Source organism: Borostomias antarcticus (genome assembly GCF_949987555.1).
Source record: "Borostomias antarcticus genome assembly, chromosome: 22".
Taxonomy (NCBI): domain Eukaryota; kingdom Metazoa; phylum Chordata; class Actinopteri; order Stomiiformes; family Stomiidae; genus Borostomias; species Borostomias antarcticus.
Genome location: NC_140255.1, coordinates 19,262,180 through 19,285,541, shown reverse-complemented (window position 1 = coordinate 19,285,541; position 23,362 = coordinate 19,262,180). Strand labels below are relative to the sequence as shown.

Here is a 23,362-nt window from a genome sequence, read left to right as displayed (position 1 = left end):
CAATAAGGGGTCCGATCCAACCGTGCGCTCATCTCAGGGAGATCGTAACAGATGAAGGTGACGCTGGTCTTAGCTGGCCGTGCTGCCCTGTGGGCTGACCTGTGGGCTGACCTGTGTGCTGACCTGTGGGCTGACCTGTGGGCTGCCCTGTGGGCTGACCTGTGGGCTGATCTGTGGGCTGACCTGTGGGCTGACCTGTGGGCTGACCTGTGGGTTGACCTGTGGGCTGACCTGTGGGCTGACCTGTGTACTGCCCTGTGGGCTGCCCTGTGGGCTGCCCTGTGGGCTGACCTGTGTGCTGCCCTGTGGGCTGACCTGTGGGCTGTAGGGCCGTGGGCTGACCTGTGGGCTGACCTGTGGGCTGACCTGTGGACTGACCTGTGGACTGTAGGGCCATGGGCTGACCTGTGGGTTGACCTGTGGGCTGACCTGTGGGCTGTAGGGCCGTGGGCGCTATGACTCTGGCAGGGATCCTGGTGGCCATGATGGTTTCACCGTGCGCCGACACACAAGCGCCGAGGGCTGTGTCACATGTGGTGTCCTTTGGACAGCAGTGCATGTGGTCCAGACAGCACACAGCCTGAAGACACGGAACACAGGAATTAGTTCAATAAAGTATAGTTTATTTAACTAGTTAAATATCAAATGCAACCAAATTAAAAGGGAACCTCTGGCCCCTAAACCCTGAAAATCTATACGGTCCAACTCCCCCCTGAACCCTGAAAATCTATACGGTCCAACTCCCCCCTGAACCCTGAAAATCTATACGGTGCAAAATCCTCCTCATCTTAAAAACAACTGATATGTTTCCTTTAGACCAGTGAATCATATCAGAGTGTGACCGAGTCAGGACTCAACGCAGAGTAGAGCACAATAGAGCAGAGTAGAGTAGATAGAGCAGAGTAGAGTAGATAGAGCAGAGTAGATAGAGCAGAGTAGATAGAGCAGAGTAGAGCAGAGTAGAGCAGAGTAGAGCAGAGCAGAGTAGAGCAGAGTAGAGCAGAGCGGAGCAGAGTAGAGTAGAGCAGAGCAGAACAGAGTAGAGCAGAGCAGAGCAGAGCAGAGTAGAGTAGAGTAGAGTAGAGTAGAGTAGAGTAGAGTAGAGTAGAGCAGGGTAGAGTAGAGCAGAGTAGAGTAGAGTAGAGTAGAGTAGAGCAGGGTAGAGTAGAGCAGGGTAGAGTAGAGCAGAGCAGAGCAGAGCAGAGTAGAGCAGAGCAGAGTAGAGTAGAGCAGAGTAGAGTAGAGCAGGGTAGAGTAGAGCAGAGTAGAGTAGAGTAGAGTAGAGCAGAGTAGAGTAGAGTAGAGCAGGGTAGAGCAGAGCAGAGCAGAGCAGAGTAGAGCAGAGTAGAGTAGAGTAGAGCAGAGCAGAGCAGAGCAGAGTAGAGCAGAGCAGAGTAGAGCAGAGTAGAGTAGAGTAGAGCAGAGTAGAGTAGAGCAGAGTAGAGTAGAGTAGAGTAGAGCAGAGTAGAGTAGAGCAGAGCAGAGTAGAGCAGAGTAGAGTAGAGTAGAGTAGAGCAGAGCAGAGTAGAGCAGAGTAGAGCAGAGCAGAGCAGAACAGAGTAGAGTAGAGCAGAGTAGAGCAGAGTAGAGCAGAGCAGAGCAGAGCAGAGTAGAGTAGAGCAGAGCAGAGCAGAGCAGAACAGAGTAGAGCAGAGTAGAGTAGAGCAGAGCAGAATAGAGTAGAGCAGAGCAGAGTAGAACAGAGTAGAGCAGAGTAGAGCAGAGCAGAGCAGAGCAGAGTAGAGTAGAGCAGAGCAGAGCAGAGCAGAACAGAGTAGAGCAGAGCAGAGCAGAGCAGAGCAGAATAGAGTAGAGCAGAGCAGAGTAGAACAGAGTAGAGCAGAGTAGAGTAGAGTAGAGCAGAGCAGAGCAGAGCAGAGCAGAGTAGAGCAGAGCAGAGCAGAGCAGAGTAGAACAGAGCAGAGCAGAGCAGAGTAGAGCAGAGCAGAGTAGAGTAGAGCAGAGCAGAGTAGAGCAGAGCAGAGCAGAGCAGAGTAGAGCAGAGCAGAGCAGAGCAGAGCAGAGCAGAGTAGAGCAGAACAGAGTAGAGCAGAGCAGAGCAGAACAGAGTAGAGCAGAGTAGAGTAGAGCAGAGTAGAGTAGAGTAGAGTAGAGTAGAGTAGAGCAGAGCAGAGCAGAGCAGAGCAGAGTAGAGCAGAGCAGAGCAGAGTAGAGCAGAGCAGAGCAGAGCAGAATAGAGTAGAGCAGAATAGAGTAGAGCAGAGTAGAGCAGAGCAGGAGACTCACATTGGGAATGGGGCAGCAGCCCCTGGTGCCGTTTGTCATCTGACAGCATGTGTTGAGTTCAGAACAGTCTGATTGGTCGGGACACAGCGCTGGGAGGGAGGCAGACGTCATTAACACTTTCACCCCACACTTTGCCGCTTTCTATTAAATCAAATAATTATTCATTCATACACTGCACTGTAACTTTTATTCCTGTATTTTATTTTTCCTGCATTTCGTTTTATATGACCTTTTATGTGTTGCACTTTGTCTTGATGCTTTTAATGTCTCATGTAAAGCACTTTGAATTGCCTTGTTGCTGAAATGTTCCATACAAATAAACTTGCCTTGTCGTTCACATTTACACTTCAGTCATTTAGCGGATATCCAAAGCGACATGTCAGGAGGAAGTAACCCAACTACATCCCTGTCATCGTCACTAAAGACTTCAATAAGAACAAGTGACACCAGCAGTGCTTTGAGTTCTAAGATAACACAACGCCTTTCGTCTTATATTATTACATATTATGCACTGAAAAAAGACAAACCTCCTTCAAAGATCTCCACCCGTAGAGAGAAACAGACTAGTTCTTTACCACCATCGTTCCGTAACGACAACTCACCATCATTGGGTATGGCCGGGAACTTCCTGGCCAATGGGACGTGCGTGTCAGAGGAGGTGCACTTCTCCTGCTCCAGGTCACAGGTGGCGTTTCCAGGGCAACAGTGGAGGTGGTCGCTGCAGCACACGGCCTGTCCGTGATGCAGTTCCCCCCAACCAATCAAATCAGTCACCCGTGATTACATCAAGGCGCCATTACTGTGACGTCTAAACAATGTGGCCCGAGAGTGTAAACGCTCCAGGAAACCACCGTTCCTATGACTAAAATAAGGCAAGAGGTGAGCCGAAACCCAACAACCATTCCTATAGTCTATAAAATAGGCTCATTCAGCAACAGCAGTAAGTCAGTGCAAAACTGTCAAGTCTCCTGATGAGCAAACGCCTAGTAATTAAACATCCACCTGAGTATGAAATGGACTTTGTGCGCCACGTAGTGCAAGGATTCCTGTCTTTGTGTGTGTGTGTGTGTGTGTGTGTGTGTGTGTTTGTGTGTGTGTGTGTGTGTATACACACCTCAGGGTAGCCACAGCAGCCGTACTCTCCTGTGGTCAGCAGGCAGCAAGTGGTGCCGTCTGGACACCTGCTCTTACCGCCTGGGCAGGTGACTGATGCTAGGCTAACCGCTGCAGAGACGGGACCAACAAGCATAAGAACACAGGCGAGCCAACAAAGGGCTTCTTCATACATCCTCCCTCACTCAGGGAACAGTGAACTGGTGAGGGGTTCAAACTTAAGGGTCGGAGACTTGAATGACATGGAGGTAAGTAGTACTACCCAAGTCAACACAGACAAAGGCCTTCTCGCGGACAACTACAGTGACGTGTGAATGTGAATGAATGTTGGTGGTGGTCGGAGGGGCCGTAGGCGCTGATTGTCAGCCACGCTTCTGTCTGTCTGCCCCAGGGCAGCTGTGGCTACAGATGTATCTTACCACCACCGGTATGACTGTGTCTGAATGAATACTGGACTCTGTAAAGCGCTCTGGGTATCATGAAGGGCGCTATATAAATCCAACTTGATTGATTGATTGAGTGTATACATGTATATATGTACTGTATGCTGGACAGCATCAAGAAAACAGCGGTGTTAGTATTTAATATATAAAGCGAGATCTCTTGAGACGGCACGCGATCAGAGTACCTGACTGGTCCGGCGTGGCCTCTCTCCTCCTCGCTGGCAGCTTCTCCAGCATGGGGAAGGACGCCCAACTGGACAGACACTTGGAGTGGGTCAGGTCACACGTGGTGCTCTCAGGACAGCAGTGCATCTTGTCGTCACAGCACACCGCCTGGAGGGGACGGACAGGGGACACTTCCGCTCAAGACCGGCGCCAGGCCACTTGACCATCCTTGCACCTTGAGCAAGGCACTTAACCCCAACTAGCTCAAAGAACATTAGCGCCTGTCTGCTAAACGACCATATTGTAAATTGTAATTCATATTTGCTGGTTGGGACTATGTCATCTGGCTCTGGATATGAAATTGCTATTTATTTTTTTTTTACAACATATCAGTGTATTAAGGATATCTACAAAAGAAAATGTTTGAAAGCTGGCAGCACTCTGGATGAGACAAACAAGAGTTTGATAAGTATCTGAAAATGTTGAAGCTCACAATGTGCATGATTCAATCCTGACTGTTTTCAAATAGCATTAGTGTACAACAACAACAGGATTTGTTGGCTGGCTACACCTCACTGTGGCAACATCACTGTGACTCAATGGCAAACAATAATCCACAGCGTTTTAAAGAGTCATGTGAGACTCGTAACTTCTACACAAACGTTTATTGGGTTAACAACCGTAGCTGAGTGAAGACGTGCGCTAGCAGTGAGGAGCGCTGGTCTACTCGTCTACTGAGGCCTCAGGTCAGACAAGGACCTGATTGGCTGATGAGTCATTGATCATCTCAGTACCCCCCCCCCCCCCCCCCCACACACACACACACACATTTTAGCGTACAGGGACAACCTTGCACCAAAGGTTTATCTGCAATAACCAGCTGTAATAATTAATGTTCCATATAGGGATTTGTTGTCATAAATCTTTTAATGGGTTTTTATTTAATACACCCACATGTCCTTGTTAGTTCTTTCGTCATCCTTTGACAAACACTGGGCAACCAAAATGTATGTAGGCTATTGGTGAGGAAACAGCTAACCTCAACCTATGTGGAAACAGAATGTGGAGTGTGTGTGTGTGTGTGGAGTGTGCCATGTGTGTGTGTGTGTGTGTGTGTGTGTGTGCGCGCGCGTCTTACCCTGACCATGGGACAGCAGCCCCAGGTGGCATCACGAAGCTGACAGCAGGTGGTGTCGTCCGGACACTCCGACTCTTTGTCAGGACAAACGACCGCCTGAACGCCCTCCTCCGGTAGCTAGCGCAGCGACGGGGCGCGCATACCAACGAGAGGAGCGGTCATGTGTTGAAGCAAGATAGGAACCAAATCCATATTAGTGAGGGCCGCCCTCCCCAATTCAAAATGAATGAGATTAAAACGGCATAATGTAGCCTAATGATTTGTTAAAGTTAGGCTGTCAGTACATGTATTGATTTCTTTCTCAGCCCCCGTTCCCCCCTCCCTCAAGAAGCTTGTGCTGTGCAGGCCATCACTGTAAATAAGAATTGGTTCTTAATGATTTGCCTGGTTAAATAAAGGTTGTATAATAAAATAAAATAATGCATTAACCTAGCAGCAGGACAAACATCAGCATGTTGACAGACCATTAGCCTAGTTACATATCATGACGAATGCTGTTCCATAGTCTCTACCTGTAGGGACGCAGGCTGCTTGGCTGGGACTCTCCTCCGCCAGGGCAGAGAGACTGTCTTGTTGAGGCACTTGGAGTGGACCAGGTCACAAATTGTCCCCTCATAGCAGCAATGGAGGTGATCCTCACAACACTCAGCCTAGAAGATAAATAGGCCTATTAATGGTTTGTGAAGAAACGTACTATGGGAGATGGACTGCACTTATATAGCGCTTTTATCCAAAGCACTTTACAATGAAGGCCTCTCATTCACCCATTCACACACGCACACGCACACACGCACGCGCACACGCACACACGCACGCGCACACGCACACACACACACACACACACACACACACACACACACACACACACACACACACACACACACACACACACACACACACACACACGTGGCGGCAGCTGCCATGTAAGGTGCTAGCCTGCTCATTGGGAGCAATTTGGGGTTCAGTGTTTTGCCCAAGGACACTTCGACATGTCGTCAGGAGGAGCCGGGATTCAAACCGCCGATCCCTACGATCATTGGACGACCCGCTGTACCGCCTGCATTACCTAATTAATGTCAATAGTACTGGTTTTGAGATATGGCAAATATTGAAACAGCTTGAGAATAAGTCAACGTTTCCTGACAGGTACTACAGGTACTGTTTGAAGCTGAACTCAGGTCAGTCACTCACGTTGGGCAGAGGACAGCATCCGTATCCACCAGAAGGGTTCTTGCAGCAGGTGTTCCTATCCTCACACATTCCACCATCAGGGCAGATGAGGGCTGAGGTTAGGCCCACCAGAGCCAGGCACAGCACCCCCAACTGCATGGTCTGAGGAGAGAGACAAGTGTAAAGTGTAGGCTTCCTAAAAATAAAATAAAAAACGACCTCGACTCAAATGTAGAATTTGTTTATAGGTTTGTGTCCTTTGCCAGTTCGTATCCGAACTTGAAACCCGATACTTAACATATAAAAACACGTCACTTCTTTATCACTATATGATCGTTAAAAGTATTGCCCAATAAACTAGGTCAAGTCTTTCACTACATTCACAGGTGGTTAACACATCATCCATGTTATCTGATCCATCAGCACACACAAAGACACAATACAATCATGTGAAAGGAAAAACAAGCCCGTTTTCAGTTTGTCATCGTGAACATGAGTTTCTTACCACTGTTGTATGCAGGTCTGAGACAGAATGAGAACGAGTCTCGGTCGGATTTGTTATTCAAGCTAGGAACATCGGTGCATTCAGTTTTTATGCCCCACATATCTGGAACAAACTTCCCGAAAACTGCAGGTCTGCTGCAACTCTTGGTTCTTTTAAAACAAGCCTGAAGACTTTTCTTTTTGCCACTGCTTTCTAAGAGGAGCTGTGTTTATCAGTATACTGCACTGTAACTTTTATTCCTGTATTCTATCTGTCCTGCTTTTTGTTTAAATGTCTATAATTACTTGCTTTTTGTTTTAATGCTTTTAATTTGTCCTGCCTTTTGTTTTAAATGTCTATAATGTCTTGCTTTTTGTTTTAATGTCTCATGTAAAGCACCTTGAATTGCCCTGTGGCTGAAATGTGCTATAAAAATAAACTTGCCTTGCCTTGCCTACAAAACAAAAACACGACCACCACTTAAATTACTTGGTTGGTTGGTTGGTTGGCCAGTAGGATCTCTCACACACCTCTCTAGCTCACTGTGAGCTAGCTACTAGCTATAACAACAGGGTAATGCCTCTGGGAGAGAACAATAACCTCGTAACCTCGAAACATTCACACAATAAGTTTTAAGTAGGTAGCAAGCTAGCCTACTGCACCACATAGCAGTGATAAGCTAGCTTGCTTGCACCTCATAGTCAGTTAGCTAGCTAGATAAAGCTTGTTCTAGCTGTTAGCTAGCTTGTTAGCTGTTAGCTTGTTATCCCAAGACCGCAAAACTACCAGAACAGCCTCAAGGTGGTTAGCTACTGAGACTAGCACTACTGGCTAACTAGCACTAGCTATCTGAGCTAAATAGACTGCAAGCTGTAGTCATATTTGATCAAAAATACAGCATAAACTTACCCTCGAGTTTAATAGACAGGTCCGACCTATTAATTGAAGTCGTGTCACGTTTAACGTTGTTATGGTAATACTATTATCCTGTTTAAAATGATCCGAAGCTGGAGGTCTAACTGGTTGCTGGTTGGTTGCTGGTTGGTCCTCTTCCACTTCTCACAACACCGCTTCTCTGGGGATCACATGACCTTTATCATGTGACTGTGGCCATGGGCATGATGTCCTCACCCACAAGATCAGGGAAGGCTTCTGACATTATGCTTTTGTCTTTATGCTGATGTGTTTTTTAAATGTCTATGATGTTGTGTAACCAGGGCACCATTGGAAACGAGACCTTGGTCTCAGTGGGCACCCCTGGCTAAATAAAAGTTTTTAAAAAACAAAAACAAAGTCATGAATACTGAAATGACTGTGTAAACAAGTTTATTTCTATTGTCTCATGTACAGATTCGATTTACAGTTTAAAAACAGCTGAAGGGTTATGAAGCAAATGTATTTCAACACAGAATGCACATTAACCAAGGGTGTCTCTTCCTCTTCTGTAGGTGTGGATAGTGGCCAGCGATGGCATTATTTCAGGAGCATGTGCAATCAGAGGCTTGGATGTCAACTAAACATCAAATTGATATAGTCATGGCTTTTGCAATCATATCCGCAAGTTTACATTGCTGCTTGAGAAACTGTGATGGCACAAATTCACAACCTTAGGGAAAAACCTCACAGAGTGGGCTAAAGATAAGTATTCAAAATGTATTTCTTATGTGCCTTTTTTTGCTAGATAAAAACCTTTAGGCCTCACACAAAACCTGCAAGAGAAGCCACAATTGCACAACTCATGATAATGTCATTAGGTCCAAGACGTACATTTATAGAAGAACAGTTGAGGGGGAGATTACTCGACAATAGTTTATCTTGCCACTTTCAACTAACTGTCAACCACATCACATTTCAATTTGCACTGAACTGACAAAGGCTTATGAACAGCAAGCTACTGTACTGTTGGAAACAAACAAACCGCTGAAAAGAACCGATTTAGGTAACAAAGGAATTGCAAAAAAAGAACTACACAACTCTGTCTCTATAGTCTGGTAATGCAGCCATAAGAGTCTAGAAGATTAAATCTCAATGTATATCTCTTCATTATGTACTGTAGGAGATTCAAAGTCTGGAGCAACATCCATGGATTGTGACATGCTTTACATTATCAGTCTCTTTCAAAACTATTCTTCTGTTTTGGGGGGGGGGGGGGGGGACTACAGCATAATTTTTTGTGACTGCATTTAATCGATTTACATTGTGAAGATATGATTCACAGTTGTAAACTGTCATAGGCAGTGCTGATGTTAGCTACAGTGAGAGTGCATTTGTCTGTTGTATTTGTAAACATGTTAGACCGGAAGTGAATTTGTAAAGGTGGACGGAAAATCCAGTGAAACTCCATCTAAGCATGAGTCCGTTTGGCAACTTAATTCAATGTATTTGTGCCAACATCCTGGTCATTATCAAAAATGTCATTAAAAACACTCTATTCTACATATCACATGCACATACAGCCCATATACAACACCATACAACCTCACATATTTCAAACTCAGACCATTTTCAAGTTTGGTAACAGTATAGGACCTTCAGTATGAACACAGGGATGTAATGGGCGCATGTTTCATTGATCCTTTTAGGCTGGGACGCTCTCCTCAGAGTTCTGTGTGTGTGTTTGTAAGAGGATGCAGTGTGCTTATTGGCACCTGTTTATTTTGACAGACTGGTTTAGGTGTCATGACTCTTCTTCACTGACACAAAAAAAGAACCTGCATGCCTATCACTGAGCCCGATGTGAAAAAAGGCACTTACTGTACAGGAGAAGAGTGGTGCTGTTAGGACCTGTCCAAATAACAAACAAAACAAGCCCCATTACTCAATTAGAGAGCACACGTGCACATCCACGGTTGGATGGTCAAAGCAAGCCAAGATTGGTGGAGGAGTGTGTAGTCCCTCCCGCTGTTCCTATGAAGGTTTAACTCTTTATATTTTTAACCCCTATTACTCCTTTGACTGTTGTGCAGACATGAAAGGCTTAAATATGTGCAAAAGATGACAGTAGCGCCACAATAGTTCCATTCACCTCTAGAAGGCTCTGGGATTGTGTCCAGTGCTTTCAGACCGACACAAACGTCCAGGGATTGGGAGGTACAGTAAGCGCTGTTTCTGAATCGGAACCGGACCAGATATTTGAGTGAGCTTTCGGTGCCTTCTGCTTATCTCATACATTCATTACGCATGCAACCTACCAATACCAATGGTTCTCTCAAATGCCAATGAATATCTATTTACAGGAAATTAATAAACGTTTCAGTCAACAATAAGAGAAAAAGTCACAGGAGAAAGGCAGAATGTATCATTTTGCCAGATTTGGCAGTTTTAAATCACTACTTCATAAATCAATGAACTCAAGATGACAGGATGTCTTGCATGACAACTACCAACAATTCAAATCATTTATATCATATTTGAATAACAATACATAAATACAGCAACAGAATGAACTGAAAATTGTTTTCGTCCCTGAAGGAGCACTGCACATTTCACATTTAAAACGTCATATAGTATGCACAACCTGGAGATCAAAGAACATTTCACTATCAATCAATATAAATCTCTAATATAGAAATGAATAAAGACATGACAAACAATCCACACATCTGGGTTATGGGATGCTGCGTTTGTGTCCTCCAGACTAAAGGAGTTATCTCCATGTCGTTATCAAGGGGTGACCAGCAGGGTTGACCAAGGCGACATCTACAAACCTCCTAGTGGGCCTTCATAAAGCAGAACACCAGTCGATTGAGGGGCAAAAAAAAGGGGTAGTCCAATCATTGAGGAAAAAGGGCAGTCCAATCCTCAATGAATCAATCTTTTCCATATAAAATTCAAAGTCTATTAACAATACTAGGTAAATTCCGTCCATCACCACAATATTAGTAAGTGCTCTAGATCGATGCAACCGACAGTGTTTTTGTTCTGTAAGATGGCTATTTCCAAAGTTAGCAAGCAATGGCTCAGACCTTCGTTTTGTGATTGGAATCTCGAGAAGGAATCTTCACCTTGAGGGATACAGGGAAGAACGAACGAATGGTCTCAGTGAACACGACAATGGAAACGGAGGGTGATCTGAAACACCAAACCCGATCACAACAGGAGACACGACGTTGCATTTGAAAACGACTTTTACTCAATCAAGCTTGGATTGTGCTTTTCATCTTCCTCGGGTTAATATGTATTCTTCTCTTTTTTTGCGATAGTTGCCTCGTGTGATTCCCAAACCAAATTTCCGCTTGGAAAGGTTTTCACAACTTTTTAGGGTGAAAGACCATGAGCGGCCTGTCTTCGATCTTCTGCCATGGACTCTTCTTGTTCTCGTCCTTGTCGTCCGGGTCGTCCTCCGGACTGGTCATGGAGTCTCGGCGGTTCTCGCTGTTGCTGCTGCGGCTGCTGTTGCCACGGCTCCTGCCCCTCCTGGGGATGGTGGAGCCCCGGGACGAGGGCCCTTCGTCCAGGAGAGGCGTGAGGGAGTTCTCCTCGGGCGACACCGGACGCCCCTCGCTGCTGCTGGGCTCGCTGTGATCCGGGTACGCCAGCTTGGAGTAGGTCTTCCCGCCGCCGCCGCCGTGCCCTTTGCGCCCGCCGGTCCCCCACCGTTCGTCTTTGCCCTTCCGGAGCGCCGCCGCCTTCCGGTCTTGGACGTCCGCGGACGAGTCGAGGTTGACGTCTCGGACGCCGCCGGGGCCGCCTCCTCCTCCGCCGCCGCTGAGGTCGTTGCCCACGTCGATGTAGGAGTGGCGCACGTGGGCGTTGGCGCGTCCGTCCAGGGAGATGAACCAGGCCCGGGGGTGCTGCTTCACACCCAGCTCCAGGAGCTTCTTCTCGGTCAGGGCGTGGAGCTCGCCGTTCATCTGGGCCATGGTGGAGTCGTTGAAGAGGACGGGGATCCTGACCGGCCCGCCGGACGAGTCCGAGGCCCAGCTGGGTTCCTCAGAGTCGTCCCCTTGAGACCCGGACTGCTGCTGCTGCTGGGACTGCTGCTGGGCGTGGTGGTGGTGGGACTGGCCAGCGCCCATAGGCGCCCCGTCCTTGTCCTGCTGCTCCATCCCGTCTTTGCCGGAAAATTCGGAGGACAGACGCATGTAATGGGCCGGTATGACCAGGGTGGGGACCATGCTCCTGTACATGTTCTCCTTCATCTGGTCGATGGAGCTGCAGAAGATGATCTGGCCCGGCTGAGTGTTGAGGGACGTGGGCCGGGCCAGGTGGTCAGCGGTCGAGTATTCCGGAGGCTTGTCGGACTTGTCGGACATGTGACCCTGGAAACGGGGCGGGGAGGGGGGGTCGGAGGTGTAACCGCGGTTGTCGTTGGCGTTGTGGCAGCGGTGGTAGTCGGGGTCCTTGTCTTCCATCATCGGGCTGTAGCTCCGAGAGTAGTCTTCGTGTAACAGCGGGGGGTCCAGGTTGTTGGTTTCGGTGGCGCGAGTGACCTTCATGGGGAAGCTTTCGCCCCTCTGGGGTCCCGAAGCGTTTTTCCCCTTCGAGTGTCGCAGCTTGTGGGCCGGGACGTTCTTGGCGAACTCTTCGCGCGAGCTCTGGTAGTCCCGCGACGGGGATGAGTCGGATTTGCCCGCGTCATTAGAAGGGCCGGATTCAACATGGCCGCCGCAGATGAGGTTGAGACGGGAGGTGGATGTGCCCTGGTCTCGCTTCGAACCATTCAGGGTAGAGGGGTGCGGCTTGGCTTGCTGTCGCCGTGGTTTCAGACACTTACGTCTAAAGGAAAAACAACATCCAGGCGAAATCTTGATTACTACTCACATGGGGATCGGATTTCCTATTTCCTGACACAGATACACGTTAATTGTAATGAAATTTCAAACTTATTTTCTGTATAATCAAAATAATTTCTAACATCTACATAATAATAATATACCTTTTACTTTTTACTTTATTTTTTACCTTTTTACTTTTACTATATTTACTATATATATAATTCATAATATACTTTATTTACTATACTATATTAAGAATAAGTAGTAAGTAAATAAATATTAATACATACTGATGTATTAATACATAAGGTCACTGTGTCTTGCATGCATTGTAATGGTAACTGGAGTCCCAATGGCAGTTTCAATGGAGGATCAATGCATTGTGTGTTGTTATAGAAGCCCAAAAAGTGAGACCTGCGTCTACGCTGCCCACACCTGCAGTAGTAGAGCAGCACGCAGAGCAGGATGAGCACCAGCAGGGCCAGCGAGCCCAGGATGGACAGCAGGAACAGGGTGTGGTAGGTGGTGATGTCCCTCAGGCCAGAGTGACCCAATCCCACGCCTGGAACACAAAAGCACAGCAGAGGTGAGCTCATCTGGTTTGTTATTGACTCCTGTAGAGTGGATGCACTGACTACGGGGTGTTCCAGGTCTTTGAGCTCATGTCCTCGAGTGAAAAGGGGTAGAGGAGAGGGAGCGGGCGACTTCGTTGCTCTTTTTCCTCAGGTACAGGATGTGCTGTGATACTGTTAAGTTGTTCTTTTTCCTCAGGTACAGGATGTGCTGTGATACTGTTAAGTTGTTCTTTTTCCTCAGGTATGTATTGTACTACGTTTGTTTTGGGTACTGCCTGAAGTCATGGTGGCAGGGAAAATGAACAGAAATGAATTAAGTGAAAATGTAAAAACCGAGAGCGTGTAGAAGTTACCTGCAGACGAGGGGAAGGCTGCTAGCCAGTACCCCAGCTGAGGAACTACCACGTTCCAGATCAGCTGGGTTCCCTCCTTCTTGATGTACCCGGTGCCGTTCCTGACCCAAAGTCCTGAAAAAGAAGACCCAAGACAGAAAACATCGCTTTAGACATTATGTGATTACAGAACGCATTTAGGTTGTATTTGAACTACCTTCTTTCCTATGTAGCTAAACCGTATTACCGTGTCGTTACACATCCATTCCTACTGTATGTCTCTACAATATGGTTATAACGTGTATTACCTTTCTGTATGTAGCTACTTTGTCATTAGTGTGATCATGAACGCTAGTCCCTACCGGTCTTGGGCTGGTAGACCCAGGATGGGATACTGGTGGCGGTACGCGTCCGGGTGTCTGACGGCAGGGGCACGGAGACGTGGACCGGGTCAGACACCTGCATGGCGCGGCCGTCGCGGTCAAAAATCTGGACGCTGACCACAGCCAGTGCTGTTAGATCTGTCCAACCGGTTTCTGCCCCTGCACAGAAGAGGCTTGTTACTGTACGCCGCTGTTCACAATACGACCGCAGCCCAAATCATGGTCCAGGCCGCCCGGACAGTGCTGTCGGCATAACCATGACTACAGGTGCATCTCAAAAAAAAATAATATTGTGGAAAAGTTCATTATTTTCCATAATTGAATTCAAAAAGTGAAACTTTCATATATTATAGATTCATTACACATGTAGTGAAATAATTCAAGGCTGATTGCCTCCATGTTGCTCCACGCTGATGCAGTCATTTGTGCAAAAGGAGCACCGACCAAGTATTGAGTGTATAAATGAACATACTGTGCAATCATAAAGATTAAAACAAAAAAGGCTTGAAATATTTCACTTTGTGTAATGGATCTAGAATACATTAAAGTTTCACTTTTTTAATTAAATTACGGAAAATAATTAACTTTTTCACAATATTCTATTTTTTGGGGATGCACCTGTACTCATATCAAATTGTAAGTAAAATGTTATCGTAGTATTACTCATTCATAGCATTAATTTGTTTCTCGCATTTGTTTCCACATAATTTCTAAGGATCTCCGCTGCCGACCTGAGCTGTTGGTCTCCTGGCCCAGCAGGTAAGGGAACCCCCCCAGCTCATACTGGCTCCGGGCCGTGGTGAGGGCGGCCGACAGCGCCGTGTAATTAGAAGTGGCGGGAAGCTGCAGGGACTTCCTCTGGAGCTGCACCAATGGCTGATTCCGCGCGCCTACAGAGAAACGCACAAACGGCCACTGACATCTACTGTCTCCTTCAAGGTGAACTCCTTCATCTCAGAGTCCCCAGACAAGTCTTAATGTTGGTCAGCAGGCGAGTGGGTAACAGCAAACTGAGCTGTTTGAGATCTAGGGTTGGTGACCATGGAACTCACACCATGTAAGTTACATCTGAAAATACGGATCATATTGTTTATAAACATGGCTTCTCTGTGGGTAGAACCACTGGAACGTATCTTACATGGTTTCCCCTTTTGGCAAGAGGCTGGGACTACCACTGGGACTAGGGCTGGGACTACCACTGGGACTGGGACTAGGGCTGGGACTACCACTGGGACTAGGGCTGGGACTACCACTGGGACTAGGGCTGGGACTACCACTGGGACTGGGACTAGGGCTGGGACTACTGGGACTGGGACTAGGGCTGGGACTACCACTGGGACTGGGACTATAGGGCTGGGACTACCACTGGGACTAGGGTTGGGACTACTACTGGGTCTGGAACTAGGGCTGGGACTGGGACTAGGGCTGGGACTACCACTGGGCCTGGGACTAGGGCTGGGACTACCACTGGGACTGGGACTAGGGCTGGGACTACCACTGGGACTGGGACTAGGGCTGGGACTACCACTGGGACTGGGACTAGGGCTGGGACTACCACTGGGCCTGGGACTAGGGCTGGGACTACCACTGGGACTGGGACTAGGGCTGGGACTACCACTGGGACTGGGACTAGGGCTGGGACTACCACTGGGACTGGGACTAGGGCTGGGACTACTGGGACTGTGACTAGGGTTGGGACTACCACTGGGACTGGGACTAGGGCTGGGACTACCACTGGGACTGGGACTAGGGCTGGGACTACCACTGGGACTGGGACTAGGGCTGGGACTACTGGGACTGGGACTAGGGCTGGGACTACTGGGACTGTGACTAGGGTTGGGACTACCACTGGGACTGGGACTAGGGCTGGGACTACCACTGGGACTGGGACTAGGGCTGGGACTACCACTGGGACTGGGACTAGGGCTGGGGCTACCAATGGGCCTGGGACTAGGGCTGGGACTACTACTGGGACTGGAACTATAGGGCTGGGACTACTACTGGGACTGGGACTAGGGCTGGGACTACTACTGGGACTAGGGCTGGGACTAGGGCTAGGGCTGGGACTACCACTGGGACTGGGACTAGGGCTGGGACTACCACTGGGACTGGGACTAGGGTTGGGACTACCACCACTCTACGCTACAGTAGACTATGTTAGACAGAACGCTGCTTGCCGCTCTGACTCTCACAGTTTGACTGGACAAGATGTTTCCATGGGTTTGCTGCAGTTGTTGCTATGGCAACAGGGGCAGGAGATAACAGAGAGCGATGTAGGTTGAGCTGACTAATCTCTGGAGGAACAGACGGGACAGAGGAGGAAGGTGAAAACGCACTTCCACTCTCCCTCAGCAGGGGGCAGATTGATTATTGACATGAAATGTAGCTGGGCGCAAATTACTCCATTATTAAAAGTTGCAAAGCTTTTTCATTAGGCTTGACAAGTTTATGTCTTGAACATTGTACGAATAAAAACAATATATTCATATTCATAATATATATATATATAATTCTGCACTGCAGTAATCTAAATGAAAAGAATGCAGTAGAATAATTTTAAGAAGACAAAAGAACCGGGCTAAACCAATCAGCTTCTTACCTGGGGACCCACACAACACCTGGATGACATCATCGTACAGGATGAGGGTTCCTGGCCTCTGAACTAGGAGGTAGAGGCTAACTGATGCATATACTGGAAGGGAAACCATACAGATACCTTTGAGTGCTTTGGACTACTATCCCCTCAGTGCTCCAGCCTGTTGGGTTTGTGTCTTTTTTGTTGGTATCGACAAGTAGCTCACTGGAGACACAATGTTGACATGGTCTCTCATGACAGATCATAAGAGCTCCAGACACAATAAACTCTAACTTCCATTAAAACAGATAGACCACATGATGCTAGTCACAGAGGTTCACAGTAGATCAATCAATCAATCAATCAATCAATCAATCAATCAATCAATCAATCAATCAATCAATCAATCAATCAATCAATCAAAGCTTTATCAGTGTAGCTGATTAAAGTACACTGATAGCATTTGAGTAATTGATTAGAAGAGCAGCTAACATAGCATGTTATTCCCTCAGACAGTCCCTTGCCCAGTTCCTTTGTATGGGTTTATATCCAATATCTGTAAACAATATGCTACATTGACTATACTGTACCTATCCAGGCCTGGGAGATCTGTGAAGAACTAAGGGCACAGTTTGTGGAGCAGATTTTAGTCAGAACTTTTGACTTACGGGGGATGCGGCTTGAGTGCCAGGGGACGGAGTTGGTGACGTAGTCCTGTTTGGACGCCGAGATAATGACCCACGTTCCCGGGCGGTACAGGAAGTTGACCCTGAGCACGCCATCGCTGCCGGCCTTGCTGGACGCCAAGACGGACTGGTTCCCATGAACCGCAACGTCAGCGTTCGGCAAGGGTGAGAGGTCACTGTTGTCAAACACCTGAACTCTGATATGGACCTCTGAAATATACAAGCAATAGAAAAACGTTTCGGACTTAGAAAACATAATTGCGCTATTGATATTAACAAAAACATACAAGTAATTGAGGTGTAAAATGTGTGTGTGTGTGTGTTTTAAGTCTTAACAGTTGATTAGGTCCACTAACAAAAACCTCTCGATGAAAACTTAGATGTTTTCCTGGAGAAAAGGCTTGTTGTGTGTTTCCCATGTACATATCGCGCTGCAAACCATCGAACTGCAAACCATTCAATGTAGCTAATGGATTCAGTCAGATGCTGTGTTAATGTGAGTGTAGGCGATGTCTCTTATTCACACAATAGTAAAAGCTGTCAAGTGCCTTAAGAGAGAGGACACGTTTAATTGTAACTCTCCCACATTCAACCACATAGCTTAACTCAAATCAATTGACTGGATCACTTATGCCCAAAGCTTCAAACTGGTGACTATGAGGACAAAACCATGACTGAAGTTCTTCTATCATTTAAAAACAGATTATCCAGTGCAGTGTTGTGTTCCTAACAGCAGACCCAGGGTGTGAGAGTATCTGACTAGTATATGTACTGCATGCATTGTATAGCTCAACACTGACACACCTGTCAACTGATCGACTAGCAATAAAAAAACAGATTGGTTTACTGAATAAGGTGTGTTAGTGTCGGGTTATTATGATGAAAGCCAACACAGAGAGAGAGAGAGAGAGAGAGAGAGAGAGAGAGAGAGAGAGAGAGAGAGAGAGAGAGATACACACAGACAGATAGATAGATAGATAGATAGATAGATAGATAGATAGAGAGAGAGAGAGATAGAGAGATACACACAGATAGATAGATAGATAGATAGATAGATAGATAGATAGAGAGAGATAGAGAGATACACACAGATAGATAGATAGAGAGAGAGAGAGAGAGAGAGAGAGAGAGAGAGAGAGAGAGAGAAATGCAGACATGCATACCAGACAGTCGTGGAGAGCTACCATGAACATGCAGAGGGAAAAGTATGGTTGGCATTTGACACCATCTAGATTTTCCATTTGTGTCTAAAAGACAAGCCCTGAGATTCACAGATTTACCACGACAAAGCTGCTGTGAGCCATTTAAATGTTCTTCTCTCCTCTTGAATCTCAAACAACCTCCTCAAAACAGCCTCTTGTGTAAATTCTAGAGAGCTGCAATCAATCATTCCGGGGCCCATTGTTTCAAGAAATGTGTTTGCAAGACCGTGGGCTGATCCAGAATATGATTATTGGTGTTACAAAGAGGTGAATTCACATATTCTTGAGAATCATGATAAACCACTAGGAAGGAAGGCCATTGACATTCTACACATCAGTGTAGTGTACTTTTAGTAGTACTTCTTTACTCAAAGTTGTGCATTTGAAATATACGACATCAGCAATGGCATTGGCCAGAGTGGGTGCAGCACATTTTTCTTGTCTATTGTGAAGGCCTGTGTCCTGGAGGCTACATGACCTGGAATGCGGGAATTGGTAGAATAGAAAACCTCCCTACCCGACCCACGGCTATCTCTATTAAAACCTCCCTACCCGACCCGTGTTTATCTCAATGAGCCTATCCTGTGTCACGAGTATACATGCATAATGACATCAGGAATAGCCTATGTGAGCCTTATTAATGCGGTTTGAGGTGATGCTGTAAGCTACACAGGACAATGCTTTATAAAGTAACATCTACCAATGTGATGAGCGCTGAAAAGAGCCTTTGTGTAGTCAGATTTTTTTCTTTCCGTAATACAAAAACAGGCCTACTGGTTCAAATAGGTTTGTTCAAGAGATACGCTTCCATGCACGATGGATCATTTTTGGATCATTTTCTTCCTACAGTACAAAGTGACATTTTATTTTCACTAATTGCATTAAAAAAATCATTCTCACTCCAGTCCTAAGTGATCCTCTGGATGCAACGGTTTCGATTATAACAGAAGAGAGGCGATAAAAATGCAACCACTCCCATTCTGTGCTGCATCCCATATGGTGGAGAGCCTGCTTACCAAACGCTCCCTGGTCTGGAAGAGATTTGGCGATCGCCTCCCAAACCGTCGAGATGGAAATAAAGAGGAGCCAACGAGCGATGTAGAAAGGTGTCATCCTTCCAAACAACACATCTCTATTCCCAAACCGGCGGCCATACATCCATATTTCTCCCAGGGTTTCTCCTCGGGTGGCGGATGCCTTTTCTTCGGATGCTGCTTCAACGATATTGTCCGTCTGCTTCCCCTTGTTTTTACAATCCGAGGCGGAACGGAGGCTATGTTGCCCAATACCCCCCTCTAGTGGTAGTCTGTGGTAGTCTATAGATTACAGTGGATAACACCTTGGCAATGATCTGTACTGATGAACAATAACTCCAGTCATCAGGCCATACACGTGGCTCGATCAAAAGAATAATCAACGTCTGTATGTGTGATTTCAAATAACTGCGTCTGTATGTGTGATTTCAAATAACTGCGTCTGTATGTGTGATTTCAAACTGGCATTTGGACTATGTCATGGTCTACCTGCATGGCTGGGAGCTTTTCTGAGAGCCAGAGGGGAAGGACGGTGTTAAATGCCCTGGAAAAGTCAAAGAACATGACTCTCACTGAACCTCCTGGCGCCTGTAGGTGTGATCATCTCTGTGGAGCAGGTAGATGATGGCGTCGTCCACGCTGATTTGGGCCTGGTACTGCAGGGGGTCCAGGAGGTCACTCACCAGGGGCCCCAGGCGCTGCAGAACCAGTCTCTGGAACACCTTCATGACGTGACGTCAGTGCCACTGGCCTGTAGTCATTGAGGATGCTGGGATGTGCTTTTTTGTACACCGGAACAATACAGCAGGTCTACCACTGCTCTGGCACCGTCTTCAGCCTCATGCTTAAAAGTGACCAGTGCTAGTTTCATATTTTAATATGAATATTTGATAGTCAATAGAAAGAAAGAGCAGACTAGAAGAGGCAAGGTCGCCTCCAACTGTGGGATGACTGGTGAGAAAACCATTAGTTCAGTGTTATTATTTAAGTATCTATCTATTAACGAGATTCATCCACAAGGGGGCGCTAGTAACTCGTCCTCAAAGCTGGATAGAGAACGAGAGCCACCTTGTCTGACTCTGCAGTGAGCTTGTTACCATAATATTGTGTTCAGAGTGTTCAGAGTTCAGAGTTCACACACACACACACACACACACACACACACACACACACTCAATCAATTTACCAGTAAACTAGGCTACACTGTTCAACGGTTAGAGATACATACAGTACCGGCATAACACACACACACACACACACACACACACACACACACACACACACACACACACACACACACACACACACACACACACACATGCATACTGTCTATAAGGATGCATATTGAAGTTTGCCACACCTATATGGTTTCCCTAACTCTTACGAGCATATCATTAAGCTTATATATTCCATATATGTGAAGATTTTACAGATACAGTACATGATAGAGATATCCTGATTACAACACACGCCTTAAAACTAGTGGAGTTATTCAGTCATCAAACCACTTTTTTGGACAGGAAGTAGAATGAAAGAACAGGGCAGCTAGACAGCATCAGCGCATCAGTCTATTAGTAAACGATCCCTAGCTAGCTTTCCACAATCAGAATTCAGTCTTGTTCTTTGACTCACGATTTTGTTTCATCCCCCAGACATATCAGTCCGTTAATCTTGGTTTATGGGGAGATTGACCCTTTTCCCTGGTGTTCAGTATTCTTGGACTGTGCCAGATGTGTTATGTGTGAGCCAGTGAGTCACACGGTTATCACTAAGCACACTCAGAGATGCTAAAAAGAGATAGGCTACTACACAACTCTCTCAGCAGGTTCAAGACCTGTATGTCTCATCAGAAAATGTCTAATAAAACTGCACATCACAGTAGATCCCAGAGTCATCAGCATTTCAACACGGATAAAGACCCACAGGGGCTGACAACTAAACACACTTGGCGGTATGCATTATTATTATTATTATTATTATTATTATTGTTGTTGTTATTGTTATTGTTATTGTTATTGTTATTGTTATTGTTATTGTTATCATCATCCATAAAGAGCTTTTCATATAAAGTGCCCAATAGTTAATCATTATAGTGTGCTAAAGTTATGTGTGATGTGGGTGGTTTAGTCAGTGTGCTGTCGCGCTCCGCTGTAGCCAGTACCCAAGGGGGGCAATGGGCTACAATAAGACCTCAACCACTTTGGACCCAGTTTCCTACGTGTTTAGGTGTCTCCTGACACCTCGGGCATCAAGAGGGACTCTTTTGAACGACGGCCCCAGGCAGGTCCATGGTTCTGAGACCTCTTTAGCATGCCATGTGTTGGGCATGTCATACATTTAACGCTGTAAAGCATTTCGGGGTAGCCTAAGGCTGTAGCCTTAAACAAACCATAGCCTGTCAATCTGAGGCATAGCATAGCCCTAGAATGCACTTTTTTTTCTTCTAATTTGTCTTCCAATCAGAAAGAAACCAGAGCTCCTTTAATGACCATATTTCCTCTGAATCCAACATGCAATCCAACTTCATTTGTGTATGACAGAGTGTGGCCTATCAAACCATGAATGGGCTTGATAATGACAATTTAATTCGCATTTTTGTTTTGGACTGTAACTAGGTAAACATTTAGAGCACATATGCATGACAGTGCGCACTTGGACACTTAATAAAGATATGTTCATCTGAACTACGACAATTCTATAGGATTGGGACGTCCTTCAAACTTTAATTCCATCAATGGGAAATCCTACATAATTAGAGGCAGCTAATTTCTTTATTCCTCTTCGGTCCAGTGGCGCCTGCAGAAAATGAGTGGAGGAGCCAGTGAAAATCTCCAGGTGGCCCTGGATGGCACATCACTTAGCAACGATTACAGTGACTGGGGCTCCTCAGTTGAGGGGGGGCAGTAAAGGGGCCCCCGGCCACCCCGTCCAGTAAAGGGGCCCCCGGCCACCCCTAGGGGGCGCACTTGCTTCGGTCGCGCGACCATGCTGGACCTCGTATAGCAGCGCTTGGAATCTTGGCGGCTGTGCGGAGTGCTGCGCAGCCGCAGAAACACCAGGTTTAATTCAAACGGATCAGTGCAATTAAAGCAAATAGCTGGAAATAGTTCAGTATTGAGGGATTGAGGGGTGTCCTTCCGGATGCAAATGACGCACATCTCCCATCTCCCTAATCCTGTAAACTGGCTGCTTTCATTTGAGCCGCCTATTCACGAGCAACCGAGACGAATGGAAAGGACATTGCATCCCATGAGAAAAAAACTTTAAAAACATTTATTGCTGAGTAATTTTTCTTCATCATTTGTTGTTCTTTGTGGTAGTGCTTGTGGTATTATTTTTGGGATAATTTACCGCATAAAAATATGCACAAATATGCACATAAGAGTGAGATGTTTCTACACCGGGCTGCTTGATCAACGCTTTTCTGAGAGGTTTCCCGCGACCCTAACATTCACAACTTGAATAATGTTCCCAATGGACGCTGCGACGTTGATTGCGAGATATCGATTTGTGTCTATTGCAAAATGATACAGGTCACATTTTGGTCACAAATGCAATTTCTGTTCATTCAAATTCATTCGTCAAGAGGATAGAGAGTAGCTGGTCTGGAGAAATGCATCGCATCTGCCTCATTCTCCTGCAGGTGAGTTCAGCTTTTTGCTCATTCAGACATTTAGGATATTTTCTACGGATAATTCACATCAATACTTTTAAATTGCGGGAGAGTTTGGCAATAACAAATGGTGAGGTCGTCTCGAGTAGGCTACACCTTCATTCCCATTAACCCGTTTATGTATGTGTGTAGGCCAGGCTATAGTTGAAACTGTAATTTCATCCTGTGACTGAACGGAGATAACGACTAGGCTTGACAAGAGGGAGACACGAATTTAATGCTTGATATATTTTTTCATTTGCATTCAATAACTAGTTTAGGATTGTAAAATGACAAAGATGTGAAGAAGATATCACGTGCTTTTTTAATATTGTAGACCTCTTGTTTTTTAACATCACCCTCTCAGTGTGGGGAAGCTGCAGTGCTAAGAATAGCAGACCTATTAGCCTAGGCTATTTCTAACTGTCATGCTTTCTATTCACAGC

General features: G+C 46.3%; 3 protein-coding genes across 7 annotated transcripts in view; 1 reads left to right on the top strand and 2 right to left on the bottom strand.

Moving 5' to 3' along the window:
- The window catches only part of grnb (granulin b), a 16,993-nt gene extending 9,191 nt beyond the window's left edge, over positions 1 to 7,802 (bottom strand). For 2 of the 5 annotated variants that reach the window (XM_084456224.1, XM_084456228.1), the window contains exons 1-9: positions 7,670 to 7,802; positions 6,298 to 6,438; positions 5,619 to 5,756; positions 5,107 to 5,223; positions 3,989 to 4,136; positions 3,362 to 3,471; positions 2,850 to 2,979; positions 2,248 to 2,336; positions 418 to 580 (exon numbers count right to left, since the gene is read on the bottom strand). In XM_084456224.1, coding sequence (XP_084312350.1) covers positions 418 to 580; positions 2,248 to 2,336; positions 2,850 to 2,979; positions 3,362 to 3,471; positions 3,989 to 4,136; positions 5,107 to 5,223; positions 5,619 to 5,756; positions 6,298 to 6,435 — 1,033 coding nt within the window. In that variant the 5' untranslated portion in view covers positions 6,436 to 6,438; positions 7,670 to 7,802. The remainder of the gene's footprint in view (positions 1 to 417; positions 581 to 2,247; positions 2,337 to 2,849; positions 2,980 to 3,361; positions 3,472 to 3,988; positions 4,137 to 5,106; positions 5,224 to 5,618; positions 5,757 to 6,297; positions 6,439 to 7,669) is intronic. The other 3 variants (XM_084456226.1, XM_084456225.1, XM_084456227.1) reach the window with 3 other exon arrangements.
- LOC311323906 (uncharacterized protein) overlaps positions 1 to 23,362 on the top strand; it is a 571,429-nt gene that overhangs the window by 361,946 nt on the left and 186,121 nt on the right. The gene's annotated exons all lie outside the window — the stretch shown is intronic.
- fam171a2b (family with sequence similarity 171 member A2b) lies at positions 11,008 to 19,388 on the bottom strand (the record flags this gene model as incomplete). The annotated part of the gene is made up of 8 exons (XM_084456240.1): positions 11,008 to 12,478; positions 12,913 to 13,039; positions 13,406 to 13,519; positions 13,747 to 13,926; positions 14,499 to 14,657; positions 16,367 to 16,459; positions 17,011 to 17,238; positions 19,247 to 19,388. 8 exons carry the CDS (start codon positions 19,386 to 19,388, stop codon positions 11,008 to 11,010), a joined length of 2,514 nt encoding a protein of 837 aa, XP_084312366.1.